We start from the raw sequence: 20,264 nt of genomic DNA on the forward strand, positions 1-20,264 counted from the left end.
TTCTCTGCTTGACAGCTTTTCCACTGGTTCAGAGCGTCTTGGGTCTGGTGATCTCAGTGACTTTGGAACTGAATTACAACTGCTAGAAACATTATTCACATTTTCTTTTATCGCCTACTGTTAAAGTGAGGGGTTTAGAAAAGTTAACAAAAGTGGCAAAGTTGCTGTTAAGCTTGAAGAATGATGTGATGTGATCCTAGCCCAGTGCCTAGCCGGCTTCCTGAAGTCTGCTTCAGGTCTCTGCTAGTTTCAGAGTTGGAATGTGATCAAATGAACATTTGGAGGGAGACTAAAGTGGTACAGCTGAGGTTTTAAAAAGATGTGTTGAGGTATCACTGCCTGCAGTGTATTAATCACATATGATTTGTAGAAGAGCTTTAAAAAGTCCTCATAACACAGGAACTGAGAGCTGAAGGCTGCCTTGCTCAATGCCTAATGTATGATATGTGCAACAGAAAAACAAGTTTTTGGAGGAGCTTGTTAATTAGGGAGCACGTTACTGTTTCCAAGCTGGCAATGCTGGTGTTGTGTTTTTTGTTTTGTTTTGTTTTGTTTCCCAAGTCTGCTTAATCTATGCAACTGGGTGTAGTATTGACCAAGATGTCATTAAGGATGCAAGGGAGGAAACACGGATGAGATGTTGTCAGCTGGGTGCCAAGAAACTGTAGGCTCCATAATGAGATGTCTTCAACAGGCCCAGAAAAATGTACTTCATACAGCTTCGGTACACTGGGATTTATTAAGTTTAATTGATTGCTGAGGTCGGGCAGAAGCTGTTCTGGAGATTTATAAGACTGAGCTGAAAGACAAAAGGCAAAATGCAGGAGCGAGTTGTGTTGTGAGCCAACGGGACCGCGGTGTGCCCAGGGCACCGTGTGCCCACCCAGGCCTGCAGTGCTCGCCTCTGCTAATGGGAAACAGTGCACAAGCACGGCCTTTAATTTGGCTGCTGGCATGCTGTCTCCAGCGATGAAACAAGGGAACTCATCTTCAAAAAATAAATTTTAGCTTTTCAAAGCAATCTTATTAGCAACTTGCATTTTCAGGAGAGGAGCAAGAACATTGCAATCTGGGGAACGTCTGTCTCGCTTCCACTCCAGCACTCAGGGTAATCATTTGGTGTTTTCTTCCTTGGTAGCTAATGACTAAACATCCTGCAAAGCGCCTCGGCTGTGGCCTTGAAGGTGAAAGAGACATCAGGGAACATGCTTTCTTCAGGAGAATTGACTGGGAAAAACTGGAAAACAGAGAGATCCAGCCACCTTTCAAGCCCAAAGTGGTGAGTGAGGTGCCAGACACGTCCCTCGCCACACGTGTCTGCGGGTGTGCTTTCCTGCGGGGTCAGTGTGGTGCTGGCTTGATGGTGCTGAAAATCTTCTAAAATAGGGCATTTTGATGGTGGCAGACCCATCTGGAAGTCTGCTAATGTTTTGGCAGCCTGTGGCATAACCCATTGTTGTTTGCTCCTTGTGAAAAAGCCCCACAGTGGTTGGAGTCCTGATTGGGCATTCATGCACTGCATGAGATGCTGAAAATGGGTAAGACTGGCATATTCACATCAGCTGCTTGAGGCATGTGGTAAATGCCATTCCTGACTGTCTCCTGTGAACAGCATCCAAACAGCATCCAGTGACTAAAAGTGTCTGAATTACTGAATTCCCTTTTCAGTGGGCTCTGTTCCCCAGGGACTTGCATTCCCCAGCCTAGAGTGACAGAACCCAGATCTGCTGAGTCTGCAGGAATAGTACCTGATTTATTTTTCATGTTTATTACTGTTTTACACACGTGTATCTGTAGGAATATTTTAGAAATCCAAACAAGTGTCCTTAGTGCAAGAACCATTTGCACAGCATAATTTGAAGAACTGCATTTGTTGACACAGAAAGTCTTTCAGCATGTCCTGCGCTTTATTGACAGGCAAAAAAAATTATTTGCACACAAGAATATAAGCTTTCAGGAACAGCTGTAAATTGTTATGTCTTGACATCAAATCTTTCTTCTCTAACACTGTTTACACTTCAGCTGAGATGTGTAACAGTCTCTAGCACTGCAGGTATAGGATCATTGCCCTGTGCGCTGATTTATTTGTCAATACAGACGTGCTAGTGGGGTATCACAAACTAATGAGCAGAGGCAGAATATATTTCTCCCTTACTGCATACAAATCCCTTTTTCACCTCGCCAGGAGGGGAGTTGCATGGCAAGAAGTGTTTAGTGCTAGGGGAAATCATCCTTTACATATAATGTAGATTTTGCACGCAGGGAGGAGTGTAAGTACGTAAAAATCCATACCTGATACTGCCAACCCTGGCCAGCCGTTCCCAGAGCTGGCTGTCAGAAGGGAGCTGCACTTCTCTACAGAACATTTTATGTAAGATTTTCATTATGTGCTTTTTAGGTCAAAATTACAGTTGATCATAAAACAAGTCTACCTTCACATCTGTAAGTGTAATTAGCTGGAGAACTGAGTGCTCAGACTCTCCTTGAAGTTAAAAGTAATGCCAGCATGATGATACTAAATGCTGAAATATGGTCTGGTTCCATCGTAGCACACTTGGTGGCAGATCCTGGCTCCTGTTCAGAGCAGCTGTTATCTTTCTCTGTGGGTATCATGACCGGTTTTGTTTATACAGGCTGCTGTTGAAAGACACCAAGGAGATTCAGGCATTCACATGGAGCTGAACTTTCCCAGACAAAAATAATTTAAAATCCAAATCTGATATTTACATACCCTATGTATAACTCATTTATTGTGGTTGCTGATTCTATTTATATTGATTCTAGAAAACAAAAAACACACAAACCTTAATGTGTGTCAAGACATGGACATATTTATAAGCTTCATTTTGTTCTGTCTTCAGAAAAACACTCTAGGTGCATCTTTTCTGGGAAGCACTTTGCTGCAGGAATAATCCTGCTGCTTTTACACACAGGCACGGTTCTCACTCCAGCATGGAGCTGCAGATTTGGGGTCAGCAGTCAGTTGGTTTAAATAACATTTTCCCTTCAAAACTGACATTTCAGAGGCCATAGACATAGAGTGACTACTTGGCAGGAAGGATGTTTTCTCATATTTGTGAGTGTAAAGGTTCTGGGAGTCCCAGATTTTCAGTTCTGCTTTAATACTCCATTAACACTCAAGATAGCAGTGGAGTTCTTTAATGTGAAGAAAAATATATAATTGAACATGCAAATAGATTGATAAATGATTAAATTTGTTCATATTACGTTTACATTTCATGAGTTATTTCTCCATCTCTACTAATATAAGCAATAATGAGATACCTATGGAGTCAGAACTTCAGTTTCAATATGCAGCTGGTTTAAATAGCTTCCATTTATTGGGGGAAAAAGAGAAAAAGATTGAGCATAATTTTGTGGAAGCATCACACATCTCTGTAAAACATCTGCTAAGCAAAATAAAGTCTTCCCTGTGGAAATATCCATTCGGTTGCTTCTCTGAATCGACTGTACAGCCCCAAAATAAATTTGACTGTTAATTTGGAGATGCACTGACTTTCATCTGAATGATGGAGTGTTTTCCCCTTGTCAGCGTTTATCTCTGTCCATTCCATGTCCCAAAAGGCATTGCCTTCAGTGGGCACCAGGTTACTCAGTGAGCACAGAACCTCAGGTGAAAAAAGCAAACCACCATTAGCCTTTAACCTGCTCAAGTGTCTTGTGCTCTTCGGAGATGGAACAAGCCTACTTCTATCAGCACTGTGGTGCAGTACCTGAGCATGCATTTTTCATCTGAAATATAAAACAACTTGTGCCTGGGGCAGCAGCAGTTCTTTGCAGCTCAGACTGGCTGGCGTGTCCAAGTCCTTGTGCCAGGTGCTTTGCAAGGAGATTGGAAGCTGTATGGTTTTCAAGACAGGGCATGAGCCACACATCTCATCCTTGAATTCCCTTAAACAGACCTCCCTTCTGCTTGTTTCTCCTCTAAATGAGAGGTTTTATTCATGTTAAATGAAAGTTCAGAAAAATCAATGTTTAATATTGGTCTGTCATACAAGTCATCTTCTGCCCTTTCAAAGTTACCCTCTAAATCTGAAGATAATGGTATAATGCAATGTTATCCTCCCAATCCCAATGTATATACATTCACTAACGCAAATATTTGATAGTGCAGCCATCCTTCAGGGATGGGTATAGAGGAAAAGGGTCAGGGATGACAAGAAGTGTTCACTGCACGTATAGTACATCCAGACTTTGTTTAAGAATCTGTTATAGCAGATGGTTTTGAGATAAACAGATTTACCTTTGGACCTCTCCACAATACTCAATGTCTGGTTTTCCCCAGATATGCAGTCTTTCTTGCACCCAAGCTAATTTTGTTCTGCTCCCACCTTCATCCTCTTTTACTTGCTGCTCTCCTGCCTTCCAGCTGTTTCCTACATCACCCCAAACTATCTTTTTGCAAACCTGATTTCTTTTGTTTTCTGTTCTGAATGAATTGTGTTACGTGTGTAGCTATATATAACCATGCTTCTCGGCTGGGCTTCACGAGACGACGTGTCTCTTCTCTTAGACGAAAAAAGAAAGCAAGCTGTGATAGCACATTTTGTGATGTGGACCTGTTCCCAGGGTACACTCCCTGCCCTAGTTCCCTTCTTGGGCAGGCAGCTGGAGTTTGCTGGGAATTTGGTGGTTTAGCTCCTGGGAGAAGTTCAGAAAAAGGAATCGCTTCCATTTTGTTTTATGGAGCTGCCTGACATTACTGCACTGTGAGGAGACCTGGGGGTTAAATCAGGGTGAAATTCGGAAGGCAGGGATGAAATAAATACCTGCTGTACCTGAGCATCTCTGCGGTGTGCATCCAGCACAGAGGTGCTATATGCAGGGTCTCATGGTGGGGAGCATTGGTGAGCATTTCGTCCCAATTCCTACCTCTAAATCTAACACACTAAAGAGTGCAGTGACTCTTCAGATAGAGCTAAGTAGTTCGTTTTACTTTTATGCGCTTGTTCTTCTTCTTAAGAGAGTCACATTCATCTTCATGTCTCCACTCCACACTTAGAGGACTGTGTGGTTGTGCTCGCAGTTTTTTATGCTGTCTTCTGCGAGGTCGCCCAGGTTTTCACTACCCTGCAAGACTTTATTTCATGTCTGCTTCATTCCAAGTGGGACTGAAGTGTGATTTGGAATAAATATCTTCTGCATCTGAGCAAGAGCTAGATCTGGGAATAGACAATTGCATTATAATGTGGTATAATTTCAACAATAATAAAGATTATACATGCAAACACACATACATGCAAATATATCTATATGCCTATGTAAATCTGTTCATAATTTTCCAAGCTTTATATTCAACTTTAGCTCGTATTTTCAGCGTACATAATATTTCCTTTGGTAAAACATGTCTCTTCGCTCTCTTATGTTAATGTTATTCCAGTGTAGCTCTGTTCAGGTTTATGGATTCACAGGAGTTTATGTGCTATACAAGGAAGAATTGAAGTATGTAAATGAATTTCATTAAGCTTTCTGCAGATCGTGAAAGAAACAAAGACTAACACAAAAATTTAATTTTGCATTGTAAAAGTTTTATGGAGAAGCAAAAGACTTGACAGATAAAGTATCTCTTGCCAATACATGTCCATAAAAATATTTTGTTTTTCCTTTTTTATCCCACTGGCTCTGAATATTTACGCCTCTTTAACTTGTCACCTCATGCTGATGGATGGGAACTTTTCTAACTCTGCTTTTCATCAGAAATCATCTATTAAAACCTCTCTGTTTGCCTGAGATGTTTTTTGTTAAAATATCTGAACAGAAAATTTTAAGTAGTTGTAAGAAGTGAGGGAAAGTCTTGCAGTCATCCTGAGAAATCTGCAAACAGCTGGGACTGCCAATGTACTGTTGATTTTTTTCAGTCTTCTTTTCTCTTTTCTTTTTTCTTGCAGTGTGGCAAAGGTGCTGAAAACTTCGATAAGTTCTTCACACGAGGACAGCCAGTGTTAACCCCACCGGATCAGTTGGTCATTGCTAACATAGACCAAACAGATTTTGAAGGGTTCTCCTATGTCAACCCCCAGTTCGTACACCCCCTTCTACAAAACGCAGCATGAAACAGCAGAACAGAAAGCAATCCCGCAGTGAGGAACAGTCCTTAACCCTACAGTTTTTAGGGTTTTGCCTTGTTGATTCCATTTGGGCCTGAAAATTGTAGGGTTAGAAAGTGTATGATGGGGGGAAAGGCCACTTATTCAGGATTTTGGCTTTGCAACAGAGACATTGTCTTAATGGGAGATAAATTAGTATACAGTGCCCATTTATTCTCCTAGAAGTCACCGCTGACTCGTCTAAAGTTACCCGTTTTTGGTACATAACATTTTGCAATTTCCCCCTGTCCTTTTTCTCCCTTTTCCACTGTGCTATTGTTAGAAATAATCTGAGACCCCGGGTCTGAGAAAACACCTCGAGCACTGAGCCCTTCCGCGGGGATGCCGTGCAATGGGAGCCCGCGGCCCCGAGGGACCACTCCTCCCCGGGTCTTATGGTGACTTTGGGGAGAACAGCGGCACACGGGACTGAAATGCACTGGGGAGGAGAGGCATTGCAAAGCATTGTGGAAAGCAGTTGCTTCAAAAACTTCACAGAAACAAATTTGGGAGGGGGGGGATAAAATCAGAGTAGACTCCGAGGCTTCGTGACCCAGTCCTGTAAGCAACACCCCGTTTAAACACGCTTCAGCAGTGGCCAGATCTCTAGGATCTTTGCTAAGTAGCATGTGATAAACTCAAGGGTGAAATTTTGTCTTTAATAATAATAGTAATAATTTTAATAATATTTTTGTGAATTTTAATCTCCATGAGATTATTCTGTGATCCAGGGTGCCATTGTGTGTTCAGTTAATTTAATTTACACAACTCCTGAAGTTTACTGTTAACCGGTTCTACTAATACCAATATTTTACTAAGAAATTTGTTAACCTGGAATGTAAAACAGAACTGTAACTCCTTAAATCTTATTTACATGTACGTGTTTGTAGTCTGCAGTGTAGGGCAGTAAATCAAACAAAACATTGTGTATACTAAATTAACAAAAAATGCAGCCCCAGGTGACTTCCTGATTTCTCCAGAATAACTCATGAAAATCAAGTGAAATTTACTCCTAAAATAATCAATTTTAACTCAGACAACTTGGGGCTGTAGAATAATCAAGTCAGAATGAAGCACCTAAAACTTGTTTTGTCGATAGAATGGAATTTAATACATTTTACGTATGCTTCATGCAATGAATTTTACATCTTTAGTAATAACTCTTAATAATAAGGGTTAACAATAAGCAGATCTATATTACTGACATAATCATATCAAGCATAAAGAGTATTATAAAAATTTTATAAAACAAATTGTGCTTTATTTGTGAAAGTTCTTGTTCTGAACGGCATCATTTAGGTTTAGCTAAATGTTTTATTGCTGTTGTTTTGGTTTTGTTTTGGGGTTTGGATTTTTTTTTAGTTTTTGGATATTGTTAATGACTTAGGGTATCATCTGTTTTTTTAAATGTAGATCTACTTTTAAACAATAATTGCTACCTGCAGGTTTTATACAAGGTTCAATTAGGCTTTCATTTCACATCTGCTTATTACTTACAGGGAAGGAAATAGACTTTATTTGCAATGATGAACACTGTAATTAATGCAATCTTCTCCTCTCCTATCACTTAGATAAAAAATTTGATATTTCCTCTTACAACTTACCAGAAGATATTAATTCAAAGATCAGTAAATATTTCTGTGCTTATTTTGGTTTTGTTGCAGCATGTAAAATAGTAGTCAGTGCATTTTCCTTTCTCTTCCCTTCTGCCTTGTTCATGGTAGCAGCCATAGGCACTCTTTGTCTGTCAGATGTGCATGACGATGCCAGAAGCATGATGTCTCTGTTGCTGCATGCAGACTGATTACAGTTTTTCCAGCATGTAAACATACTCAAAAAGTAAGATATTTGCCATAAGAGACTTAAATTTATACTAGAATATGTAACTGGGGGGGGGGGGGGGGGGGGGGATCTACTTTCTAATCATCTTTTATTACAATAAAACATCGAACCTGTGCCAAAGATTCTGTCAGAAAGATCCAGTCCTGCAGATCCATAGCCACGTGGAAGGTCCCGACTCACGGGAGCGACCCCAGTGGCGCACTGGACAATTTTTGAGCAAAGTGCGGTTGGCTGGGAAAGGCAACTGTGTCATGCTTCTGCACCCGTGATGCCTTCCAATGCCAGATTTTGGTGCCTAGGACGCGGGATTTGGAACACTCCAGATGTTTGGCTTTTGCCCAGCCGTAGTGCTTTTGCAGTCACAGCTCTGAGCACGGAGCATCTCCCCGGTGAGAGGGGTCAGCCCTTAGCGGCCGGACGGATCGGTTCTAAGGCACGGGAAAGCATGCTGCTAACGAGGGGCATTCACCACCTAACCGTTTCCCAGATTGATGCCTAAATAAACAGAACTCAATGATTTTAATACATTTTAGGAGTAAATTTTTTAATCCGTTCTGTGTCAAATATGTTAGCCAAGTCTGGGAGTTGATTTTCTTGTTTATATATTATATACCTGAAGATTGTGGTATGATTTTCACCATAAGGCATGTGGACTAGTACAGCATTCATGACTGTGTTTTTCTAAATATTACTAGCCTGCCATAATTTAGGAATATCTGGGTGTCATGCTGTAGAAGATAATAGATTCAACAGATTTTTGAGGCTCAGATTTTGAGTAAAGAAGAGGCCCTCAAGTGAGTAAATCTGCTGAGAGCGGGCTTTATGCACGTTTTAAGAAAGTGAAGTGAAAAGGGGACTTCTGAAAAGGAAAATACAGGGAGAAATAGCAGAGCACAAGATACTGGAGCAAGAAAAGCAGCACAAGGATGAAGCTAGCCCAGGCCAGAAAGAGAAAACCGGTAGATGTTACTAAGTGGTTCTGCTTGAGTTGTGGAGGGGCATCCAGCCAGGCAGTTGCTGCTATCACAGCAGTGATGTGGCACTGCCTGTACCATGGCAGTAAGGAGCTGGTCCAACACCTGAACAGAGCTGCTCGTTTTGTGGCTGCTTCTCATTATGAGTTTCTTAGGCACTTGCATTTGTTCCGCAATTTTTTCCACTGCAGAAGCAGGAATTCCTCTTTTATGTCCTTACCTCAAGTTCCTGGGCTTGCGGCATCTCACATCTCCTCTGCGGGTGTCTGTAGTGCTTCCTGAATGGTACTGTGAACTTCTTGATGCTGCAAGAATCAAGCGGGTCAAATGGGATTGAATTCTTGTGGAACTCCTCGCTGCTCTTTGATGCACGCTTGCACGTGAACACTTGGACCAGCCCTTTAGCAAGAACTCAAAGTGCACCAGCTGGCGTGTTTGTTACCCAGAAATGTATGTCAAGTAAAACATTACATATCCGGCAAGCACGTTCCTGTCTTTTTTAATGCAGGTGTTATTTATGTAATGTTTTCCACAAAGTCTGGCTTCTTAAAGAACATTTATCAGCAGAGGCATTAGGACTGCCTTGCTTTCCCTTGTACTCAATAGCAACAGCAATCCGAGCACCCAGGGTATTACGAAGATTTCTAGAAGTAAAATTGAACACCACCTTGCTGAGAGGTTGGGTGGGGGCCGTGGGAGCTGGGTCTGTCCCACACGTGCTCGAGCGCCCTGACCCCCAAACACCCCTCAAGGGGCATGGCTCTGCAGCCACCCCAATCCCGAGTGCTAGAAGTTTAGGTTTGTGTAGAGCTTGAATTGTTTTGGATTGTTTGGGATTCACAAAGCTACAATCTCTCTGGACTCACTGCTCCAGTTTCTCAAATTCAAGACAACCTCCAAGCCCTTCTGTACTGCTGGTTTTGTTTTTGTTTTGTTTTGTTTTAAACTATTTGCTGTGCTGCTTTTTGTACAGGCGATGTGTGATTCCGTGATGGTAGAAACTCCCCCGCTCACTTTGTGATCTTCTTCCTGTCCCACAGGCCGAGTCACAGGGCAGCTGAGGCAGGGACAAGTTGGGGAATCAGTCTTTTTTTTCTTTCCCTTTCACTGGAGCGAGGCCGTTTCCCACGGAGGGCACAGGTAGGGCCTTTAGGCCATGTAAAATTTCCAGTTTTCAGTGATTAAGCAAGACTTCACATGCTTCTAGATAAATTATTTCATCATCTGGGCAAAATCTTGGGTGTCTTCATTCGCTGGGGAATGACTGCAGGTCTCCAGGACAGCCTCAGTGCTCTTAGCAAGGATTGCAGAGACATGGGAAGCAGAGAGCACACTCCTGTAACAACATACTCTGCCTTAATCCAGTTTAGAGGAGAAATGCAATTTAACTTCTGATCATTCTTCACAGAACTACAATTGAATTTCCTTTTATAAACTGAAGAAAGTTCTTCTAGAAATCAGCTGTTAGTTTAAGAGATGTTCATCATACATAAATGCCGCTGGCCTTTGAAATCTGTCCTGTCTTTTGGGGCGAAGATAATGCTGGGCTCTTGTAAAGTTAAAAAGGTCAGGCAAGAGAGGAGCTTTCTTTCTAGCAGAAAAGTTGCTGTGTCCCGGGCCAGGACTGACCAGTACCACTTGCATTATTTTTGTTCTCATTTGGTGCATCTGGATGCAATCCCAGTTAAATGCCACAGGAGATGCATGCGATTAGCAGAGGGGAAAAGTCCTTATTAAACAAAACACCTTGTTGGAAATAATAATAATAATAATACAATAATCAAGCTTTCATATGAGTAGAAAGCACATTTGCAGTATTGAGTTTACAGTGGGCTTTCTGACCTGCCACAAAACTTCTGGAAACCTTTAATGTGATTTTGAGTTCTTTTAGTCATTAGCATAACTTATTGTACATAGGTTCTGTCTGCAAGCGTGGGTGTCAGCTATAGGCAATGTGTTACCTGTGTGCTGTGTGGTAGGCAGACACTGAACTGCAAGGTAGTAAAAAAGTAGAGAAGTTAAAGCACTTTGTTCCTCAGCTCCGCACACTTAGACGGGACCTGAAGTAGTTGAGTTGAAGAGATAAATAAGAACTGACTCCATAAACGTGTGATTTCATATCAGCCAGTAACCATGCCAGTGGCGATTGGTAATTCAGCAGCCTTATAACAAATAACCATGCACTAAAGCCCTTCAGTTCCTCAGAGAACCTGGACAGAGAGGGGTGCCAGGAGCACAAGCCTCAGCCTCCCAGGGCTGCCCCTGATGCCCGCGGTGGCCTTGGCGAGTTGGTGACCTCTCTGCCTCAGTTACCTCATCTGTAAAATGGGGATAATAATACTTACTTACCTCGCAGGGAGGCGTGAGGGCTTCTTAGTTAATGTTTCTAATACACTTTTAACCTGGAAAGAGTTGTGTAAGTATTATTATAATTTTTACTATTATATCAGCTTCTTTGACTCGCATGGTATCACTGGTTATACCATGGTATTTCTACTTTTTTATATAACTTTAGTAATTCTACTGAAACCATTTGAAGAAAAATAAAAACAGATCTGATATGTTTCTTACAGAATCTGGAGTACAGCTTTTGCTAATGGGGGTCTGGGTGCAGCGTGAGGATGCGCGTGCTGCTGGTGTGGGTCAGCTGCACTTCCCTCTTTTCCATTCCTGAGATTTCTACGTGCAATGTAAAAATTCCATGTAAATGGAAGTCTTAGCAGAACTGACCTTGTAGGGTGTGGTTCCCTATGGGTAAATAAAGTCAGCACAGCTGTTTTGTAGTAATGTTTATACTGACTCCTGTTGAAGGAGGAGTGCTTTTTTGTTACGCAGCTGGTCCGTCCATGACAGTTTTATTCCATTGATGTTTTAATGTATTCCTGTCATATATCCTCACCCTCTTCTTTTGCTTACATGTGACGCTGTGGTTCAATTTTAAAAGCAAATCACCACCATAGCTCTGTTTCTTTCTTCCATTCGTGTCCGTTGACCAAAAAGTGATCAGCAGCCAATTAATAATTCTAAACAGTACAGGAAGAGTAGCAGCAGCGCTGACAGCTGGCCCTGACCTGCTTCCATTGGGGTCTCCGTGCTGGGTCTCCACCCGGTTTTGGCAGGAAGCCCCCTGGGCTCACTGGCAGTGTGTCTGGCCACCCGGCCGTGGATGCTTCCAGCCCGCGGCAGCAGATCTGGCCGCATGGTCAGCCCTTACTGCAGGGCGTACTGCAAAGTCTACAGCTGACATTATGGTTTTTGTAATTGTGTACGTGGCAGGAACGTTTTCATAGGACGATTAGGTTTCTGAGGTTCATAAGCCTTTTCCCATGAATTAGTTGAATTGGCATGGTTGCATTTATTGCCCTCCTCTTTGAGCAGCGCAGGCAATGCTGCTGACAGCGGTGGCACCACGGCACAGTCCTTGCGGAGGTCAGAGCGCTCCTGTCCTGGAGCAAGGAGGCACCCCCAGGGGCCTGGAGCCCAGTCTGTGCTTCGGGGCTTTCCTGGAGCAGAGACTGGTGCTGGGCAGCCCCAGCCCCGCTCAGCAGAGCCCGTGCTGTTGTGCTTCCTTACGGCAGCACGGCCTCCAGTCCCGGGGAAGGCAGCAGAGCTTGCACACTTGGCCGCCTTGCTGACTTGGGGCACACAAAAATGTTCTCGCAGCGATAACACAGACTTCAGCCGGGGCTGGTTGCCCACAAAGCCTTTCATTTGTTCTCTCTTGATCTATTAAAATGAATGTAAGAAAAATAATGTCAACAAACTGAAGCTTGTTGCCTCTTTTAAAAACACTTCAGGCAATCCCAACACATGTACGATTTTGCACGACAATACAGAGTACACCTGAAATGTTTAAAATGATTGCATGTTATTTTAATGTTACCTTTTTTTAAAAAAGAAATACTACTACCTTGAACTCATTCATATTTCTGATTGTTATTTTAAGACCCACATTTTGTATTTATAAAGAGGAGAACATTATTTATTTTCTCATCATTTATCTGCAAGATGCTACTAGAAAATTTGGAGGCACCATTAATTTAAAAAAAAAAACAAAAAATCATTGGAAATATAGTGGGCAAGACTGATGTATAAATTACAGCATCTTTTTTTTTTTCTTAATTCTCAATATCTTCAATCTTTGTTTGCATGAAATGCTTTTGTTAAATATTAATTGTAGTTTCAAAGCAAGTGTGTACGAATAAAAATACTTACCATTACTTTGTGAGAGTTTGCTCTGGCTTTTCGGGATTTCATTTCAAAACTCACTCCGCAGAGGCTCCAGTAGTCGTGGTGTGATCGGCCACAGAGCTTGCACGGGTCCAGACTTTGATCGGCAGTGACTTGAAGTGTTCATGCACAGAATTTTAGGACGGACCTTTTTTAAATTCCTGGTAATAAATCGAGAGGAAAAGAGGCTTAACTAGGAAAAGGGTGTGTGTGTAAGGTCAGCAAATCTGTTACAAGTAAGAGTTATAAAAAAGGGAATTAGTTGTGGAGGAACAGTTCCTGGAATAAGATTCCCATGTGCGGGGTCCGTGGGCTCCCGGCCCCACCAGCCATACTCACCCTGAGCCCGGGCACTCCCCCTGCCGAGGCTGATCTCATTTTGTTTTCAGATTTTGAAAGCGATGTACAAATGCCGTGACAACTTGACAGACAAATTCTTTTTCTGCTTGCTCTCAAACGTATTGCATCTCCTGCTAATTCAGTAATTGGGTTAGTTTAATTTGCAGAAAAGTCTGGCTGAGTTTGCCCAAAGGAATGGTTGAAATCCATTTTTTTTTTCATAGAGACAGCATTTCCAGGCTGCTGCACGCTGCTCAGCGTTCCTCTGGCATGTACAGCTTCTCCTGCAGCCCATGCAGCCCTCTTTGCTCCCGCCTTGGGAGCTTTTTGCAGAGCACCAGAGGGAGCTGGTGGAGGGCAGCGCTGCCCTGAGCTGGTTCAGATGCCCAGCACAAGCAGAAAGAGGTCCTCAGGGCTCCGTGTTGCTGTGCCCGGATCCGTCCCAAGCCCTTGGTTGTTCAGACAGGGGCTGGTGGGATTTCCACCCACCAGGCTCGTCCCTGGGGAAGGCAGGCACAGGTGGAAAATTGCAGCCTGCAGCTGCTACCAGTGGTGGCACCTGAGGAGTGGGTGCAGTAGGTGCAAAGCTCAACCTGGCTGGTTTTATTTGACTTCTACACAGAGCTAATGTGCTCTCTACCAGGAGTGCTCCTAGCACACCATGCTCTGTAAATCACAGCAATTACCTGTGGCTGGCTGAAGGCACGTCCTCCCTCTCCCTCTCCCCCGCCTGGCTTCTCTTTAGAGATTGGGGTATTTGGTTTAGCAATCTCCAAATATTTTTACAGTGCTGGTACGTGAGCAGCAAATCTAACCACCTCTCCCGAGAACTGCTAGGGTAGCTAAAATGCTGGTTGCATTAATTACTGCAAGGTAATTGTAATCCCACCCAGTTTGTCAAAGGCAACCCTCGCTGCTGGGCTGAGAAAAAAAAAAGAGTGAAAAATGAGTGAGCCCCATGGAGCTGTGGTAAAGCAAAGACAAACCAAGGAGGGACCCAGATGAGGGCTGCTCTTGCCAGGTAAGGATGGGCTGACCTCGAAGGGCTCTTTTCCCAAAATACATCAGGCAGGTGTCACCTTCCCACCATCCTGCTACACCCAGAGAAATGGGGAGGGATCTGACCAGGAGCAGGCAGTGGCAAGGCTGCAGCCACAGAGCTACCTGCAAGGGTTTTTGTATGTGTGTGTTTGTCCTGTGTTTCCCGAAGGAGAGGACAAAAGGAGGCAGATCTCATGGGCAATGAATCAATGCTGTCTCCTTCCAAAGGGATTTGCTGCATTTGCTGCCAGGGTGGTGGTGTCGGCCCCCAGCTGCCACTACACGTGCCCGTCACTGGTCCCTGCATCAGCGCCCTGCATCCTGCCCTGGGAAACTGTTGCATGACCTGGGGAGGGGTGGAAAAAATTCCAAAACCAATTTAAAGTACAGTATCTGAATAAGGGGGGAAAAAAAATCATGGAAAGGTTGCTGAGAAGTGTTTGATATCTTATTCTCACCTGACAAGGCTGTCAAAAATCACCATCCGTTTTTTCTGCCACTGGTGCTGCAGAGGCAGTGATTCACACGCTCGGGATGAATTTCCCTTCGCTCTGAGGGGCCCAGCAGCACAGGAGCTCTGATGAGCCAGAAGAAATCCATCTGCTCCCCCGAGGAAATGGACATGTGGCTCTCTGCTGGCTGGTAGGGGGGTTCATGTCATTTAGGGTATTTGTGCAACTTGTTTCTACACGACTGATGGTTTTGTCCCTGTTCCTGGAGGCTTTTTCCCACCCAGCCCTCTTCTCATGTATGTGTGTGTTACCGGGCTGTACCCAGGGGATGCTCAGGGGGCTCAGGACACTCAGGTTTTGTAGCAGCATCTGAGCTGCTGGCATTGCACAGCCAGGCCTGTTTGCAGGGATCAGCCTTGTCAGTAAAGTTGTGTTTATTCTCCATTTTTCGCTTGCACGTGCCTCCAGGAAGCCCAGCTAGCTGGCAGCCCCCACACAAACCCCTTGTTTCTCAGGCTGCGTATGTGGGACCACAGCTTTGCGATTTGTTGTTCAGCTCTGGGGGCTTGATCCACCCCCGCTTATCACACTCTTCTACCCAGAGCACTTCATGCAACTCAGTGCCTGTAACAGGTAGGCTTCCTAACCCATATAAAACACTGCAAGTTATATTCAACCTCATTAAAGCTTCAGCATTTCCAGTGGCAGAGATGTTCTTCTTTTAATAGGATTCATTTACTCCTCGCACAAGTGTAACTGTGTCTGAGACACTGAGCAGGTGTGATTTCAAAAACAACAAAAAAAAATCCACTGGAAATTGTTATAAAAGCTACCAGCAGTGACTGCAAGGGCAGAAAGTGGGAAAGAGCTTGGGCCAGCAATGACAGCATCCCAAAACTCCTTGGCTTAGTGCCTGGTCCTTTTGGGATAAGTAATTTAGTGTTCTTGTGCCTGACTGACCCTAACATCATTAAAAGATTGGTAACAAGTTCCAGTGCCCTGCCTGCTGGCCCGGGGCCACCGTGCCGGCTAAAAGATGCAAGTGGCCAAGCTGCTGGGACAAAACTCCGAATTGGCACCTCCTCGGCTTTTATTAGCTTGAATTAGTCCCATATGATTACAGAGGGTGTTTTATTTTAATAAAGTGTGTAACTTCCGTTCACACGTGTGCCTTTGTTGTTCCGTGAGTCAGAGCCCCTCAGGGGGGCTGTCTATGAAAGGCTCCACACTTCGTTTTTTTAAGCTTTCACACAGCGTGTGGGTGCAGAGCTAAAAATAACGTTGCACCTCTTCTTGCACTTCCTCCCGAACTGCTACAAGGGGGCTGCTGGCTGAGCCCAAGGGATGTGCAAGGGAAGCAGCGAGCTGAGCCCCAGCTCCAGCAGCGCACAAATACTGATGCCTTTAATTTAGCGACGGCGTGAGCGGCATGTGAAAACCCTCCCCAGAGACTGGGGAGGAGCTGCTGTCCTTCGGTGCCATGAATTTCCCCTGTTCCCTATTTTCAGTGTTGGAAAGATTTAAAAATGAGGCTGGGGTAAGGAGCAGCGATCACAACAGCAGGCGCTGCCTCGTAGCACAGGTCCCAAGGCCACATCCTGCTTCCACAGGAGCCATTGCTGCCGCAGCTGCAACCGGGACCAAAACCCAGGCTGCAAATGTTGCCAAAGCTCATGGAAGAAGAATATCTTAGAAGCCTCCATTTTGAGCGTTTCCCAATCTTCTCAAGCTGCAGCGGGTTCCCTGAGGAGCCAGGGCTGCCATTCACCTCCCCCACCATCTCCACAGGCCTCGCCCCGCCATGCGGCCTACAGCGCGGCAGAAATAGCAGGCGCCGAGGCAGCTGGCAGGGAGTGCCGGTCACCTCCCACACAGAAACAGCAGCTTCAGCATCGCTTTCCCAGTTCATTACACCTACCTGCTTGCCTTCCTCTTTCCTCAAGCAAACGCCGGAATTTTTGGCTGGCGCAGACTTTTCCTTCCCGCACCCAAAATGCTGCTTAAACCCTGCTGCACAAGGCCCAGTGGTCGGTAGCTGATGCCCGTCACCACAGCAGATGTGAGGCAGCACGTGGGCTGAATAATTCAGCGTAGAGTAAATCGGAGGGAGTGGGAGTGGAGGGAAACCTGAGGCTTCCCAACACTTTGTGGCCCATTTTGTGCCGGTCAGGCTGCCAGGACAGGTGTTTTGTTGGACAGGGTTCTGAGTCCTTCAAAGCTACCCCTGCCAGAAAGGAAAGGGCTGGGAGGGAGGTCTTCAGAGGAACCTGCAGGAATTAAGCACTTGGAGCCGAGAGGAGATGGGACCTCTGTGAGACTGATGCTCCCAAGGCAGCGTGATCTGCTGTGCGGTCAGGGGCAGTCACCACAAGTAACATCACATCCATCTAGAGCTTTCTCTCCCGGTGTAAGGACAGGGACAGCCCCTGAGGAACTGCTTGTTTCTGACCACAGCAGGTGTCTCTGTGCATTGCACTAAACAAAGGGTCAAAGCCAGCTGTGCTCATTTGGCCACTGTGTTGCCAGCTGGGCCCTGGCTCACCAACAACTGGGACCTCGGGCCTGTCCCAAACGCTGCCAGCTCTGGTGTCCATGGAGCTGCGTGTTTCCAGGCTGATTTTGGACATGCCAGGGAAGGTGGCTCCAGCAGCCTGGCAAAGCTGCTCCTGCCTCAGCCCTGTAAAAGCAGCACAGCTGTGCTGCATCCCCTCACCTGCACACCCCAACCACAAAGCCTCCAGCCCCCGGCGCTGCAGGGCATGGTCCTCCCTGTCATGGAGGGGAGCATGGGGGCAGGGAGAGGATTAAAGCGAGAAATAGTAAACAGTGGAGAGGTTAAAGAGAATCTGTTCCAGAAATGCTGAGGTGGCACCGTCTCACCACAGCGCTGAGAGAGTAAAAGCAAATAATAATAACAATTAATTAATTAATTAATTAAAAGACAATCCTGTTGCTGCAGGATTTGGCAAAGTCCTGCCCTGAGGTTTGGAGGATGCTGAGAGGACACAAGGTGCCAATCGCCCTGCCTGGGACTGCCACGCCGTGCGCTCTGTAAAAAAAACAGAAGGGCTTTCCGCTGCTTTTTGCAGTCAGCTGGGCGATAGCTCTTAGAGGGAAGGAATTAAAGAGGGCTGCTGGTGAGGCAGGAGATCTCAGCTGTGCTTCTGGGGCTGCGCAAGGTGTTTGGGTGCCCTCTCGCAGCCTGGTCCTGGTGCCCTGGTGGGAACCGCTCGTGGTGTGAGTGCGGCGTGTGCTGCGCAGGATGAGCAGCAGTGGAAAATCCATCTGAGTGCTTTAGCCTAAATACGTTTGCATTGAAGCAGAGGGGGGGAAAAAAGAGACTGAGGCCCAAAATGTGTATTTCTAATTGATTATATGCATGGCTGCTGGGGACCTCTTACACTGTAATGGTTAATTATGTCACTGGCTGCATGCACTGCAGCCTCTATTTGTATTGTATTCAAATAACCCTGCCCAGTGCCCAGGAAACTAATATAGCAGATTGCCTTTCTGGAGAAAAATGGGTTTGGTTTTGTTTGCTTCTTTCTTTTGTGTTGCATTGTTTTGTTTATATCGCTTTATATATATATAAAAAAAAAAAAGAGAGAGAAAAGAAAAGAAGAATGATGAATTTCAGCCAATTACTGCATTAAAATAATGTCCCTGACAGAACATGATGAACATCCAGGTCTAACCTGCCTCTTGCAGCTGTGTGACTTCTGTGGTAATTCCCTGCCGATTAGCTCCATCCCAGGAAGCCTCCTCCTGGGGGGCTGTGTGGGGGCCTCCCCAGGAGGGCATCACCTCTTCGGCCCCCTTGTTCCAGCACAGGACCCGTGCTGCTGACCGAGCGCCCGCTCTGTCCTTCCTGGCCATCCCCAGTGGATTTGCTGCCTTCAGTTCTCCTCAAATGCGAATGAAAGGTGTCTGAGAGGCATTTGTCATATTAGGCTTCACCACATGGCTGGAAAAAATCAAAACTTACACACCTGCATCAGCTTTTGTTATTGCTGTAAATCAAAACAGAGCTCAACAAGCCAGAGCACACGGCTCCATTGACTTCAAACCAGCTATCTAGCCAACACCTCCTCCACATCTCATATCTCACTTTATTCTGAATTATTCCATCAGGATATTCATGCTTCGCTAGCTGAGGACGTGTCAGGCAGAGATGTGACACGCTGCAGCAAGAGTGCTGGGAACTACGGAAGTGTGGTTGAGGTAAGAGCAATGTATGGGCAAAGCCGTGCAGAAGCTGTGACCAAGTATTTATTAGAGACTGCATTTATTAGACTTGTCATTAATGAATTGCTTTTGTTATTTTCCTGCTGGGAGACCTCAGTGGTGCCTTCCCTTGGGGCCACCCCATGGAGCTGCCGCCCTGCGCTGCTGCCACAGCCGGGACGGGCTGCAGGAGCTCCCCAAAGCCCTGTGCAGGGGGGACTCTGGGGCCAAATTTGTCACTTGGCCCTGAGCCTCCTGTGCTGTGGTGGCAGCCCACCCAGCAGCGGTCACCTACATGGCAAGGGGCACCTGCATGGCCTGTGACCCTCTTCTTGTCCTCCCCGCTGGGTCCGAGGAAGTGTCCCATCGCTGGATACCCTGACAGAGCCGCGTCCTTATCCTCGGCTTTGCCGTTAATTTTCTGTGTTCTGGCTGAATCACTCAGTCTGGCGATGGTTTCCAGGGCCTGCGGCATCTGCCCCATTGTCCTTCTCTCCTTTAGCCCTGGCTTTCTCCCTGCCCCGGCCTGAGTCCTGCCAAGTTGGCTTTCTCCAGCGTGCTGGCTTTCTGCCCACCGATCTTCCCTGTTGTCTGCCATGTCCTCGGATGTGCCTTTGTGTGACACCGGTGGCCGCAGCCAGATTTCCCTTCCCCAGCTCCCAGACGAGTGTGTCCCAGGCAGCGCAGCCCACCCCGTACTGCTGGTCTCAGCCCAGGCACAGCCGAGGAGGTCCGGGGGTGCACGGAGGGGCAGGGGCAATGCTGGGTCCCCGATGGTGGGCTGGAGCCAGCCGAGGGACTGGGGACAGATGGGGAGGAGGGAGAAGGGCTGGAGGGGAAGCAAAGGATGAGGGGGAGAGGGGATAGAAAAAAAGGGAGTGAGGGAAAAAATAATACAGGGAAGGGGGAAGTAAAAAGAAAGGGTGAAAGGGGATGGAGGGATGGGGAAGGAGGGATAGAGGGGAGGGAGGGAGGTGGGAAGAAGGATGGAAAGCGGGAAGAAGGGATGGAGGGAAGGTGGCTCGGGGGAAGGAGGGAGGGGGAATGGAGAAGGA

At 45.7% G+C, this 20,264-nt stretch overlaps 1 protein-coding gene and 1 long non-coding RNA gene across 3 annotated transcripts in view; one reads left to right on the plus strand and one right to left on the minus strand.

The window, feature by feature from the left end:
- Positions 1-13,147, plus strand: part of PRKCA (protein kinase C alpha) — a 154,317-nt gene extending 141,170 nt beyond the window's left edge. For both annotated transcript variants that reach the window (XM_080560601.1, XM_080560602.1), the window contains 2 exons: positions 1,139-1,279; positions 5,910-13,147. In XM_080560601.1, coding sequence (XP_080416727.1) covers positions 1,139-1,279; positions 5,910-6,074 — 306 coding nt within the window. In that variant the 3' untranslated portion in view covers positions 6,075-13,147. The remainder of the gene's footprint in view (positions 1-1,138; positions 1,280-5,909) is intronic.
- LOC308179865 lies at positions 12,969-19,203 on the minus strand. The gene is made up of 2 exons (XR_013940644.1): positions 13,493-19,203; positions 12,969-13,314 (listed from the first exon to the last, which is right to left on the minus strand). It is a non-coding gene; the product is annotated as an uncharacterized lncRNA (long non-coding RNA).
- Positions 19,204-20,264: the final 1,061 nt, after the last annotated feature.

The sequence above is a fragment of the Anser brachyrhynchus genome, assembly GCF_964034855.1.
Source record: "Anser brachyrhynchus genome assembly, chromosome: 18".
NCBI classification, from domain to species: domain Eukaryota; kingdom Metazoa; phylum Chordata; class Aves; order Anseriformes; family Anatidae; genus Anser; species Anser brachyrhynchus.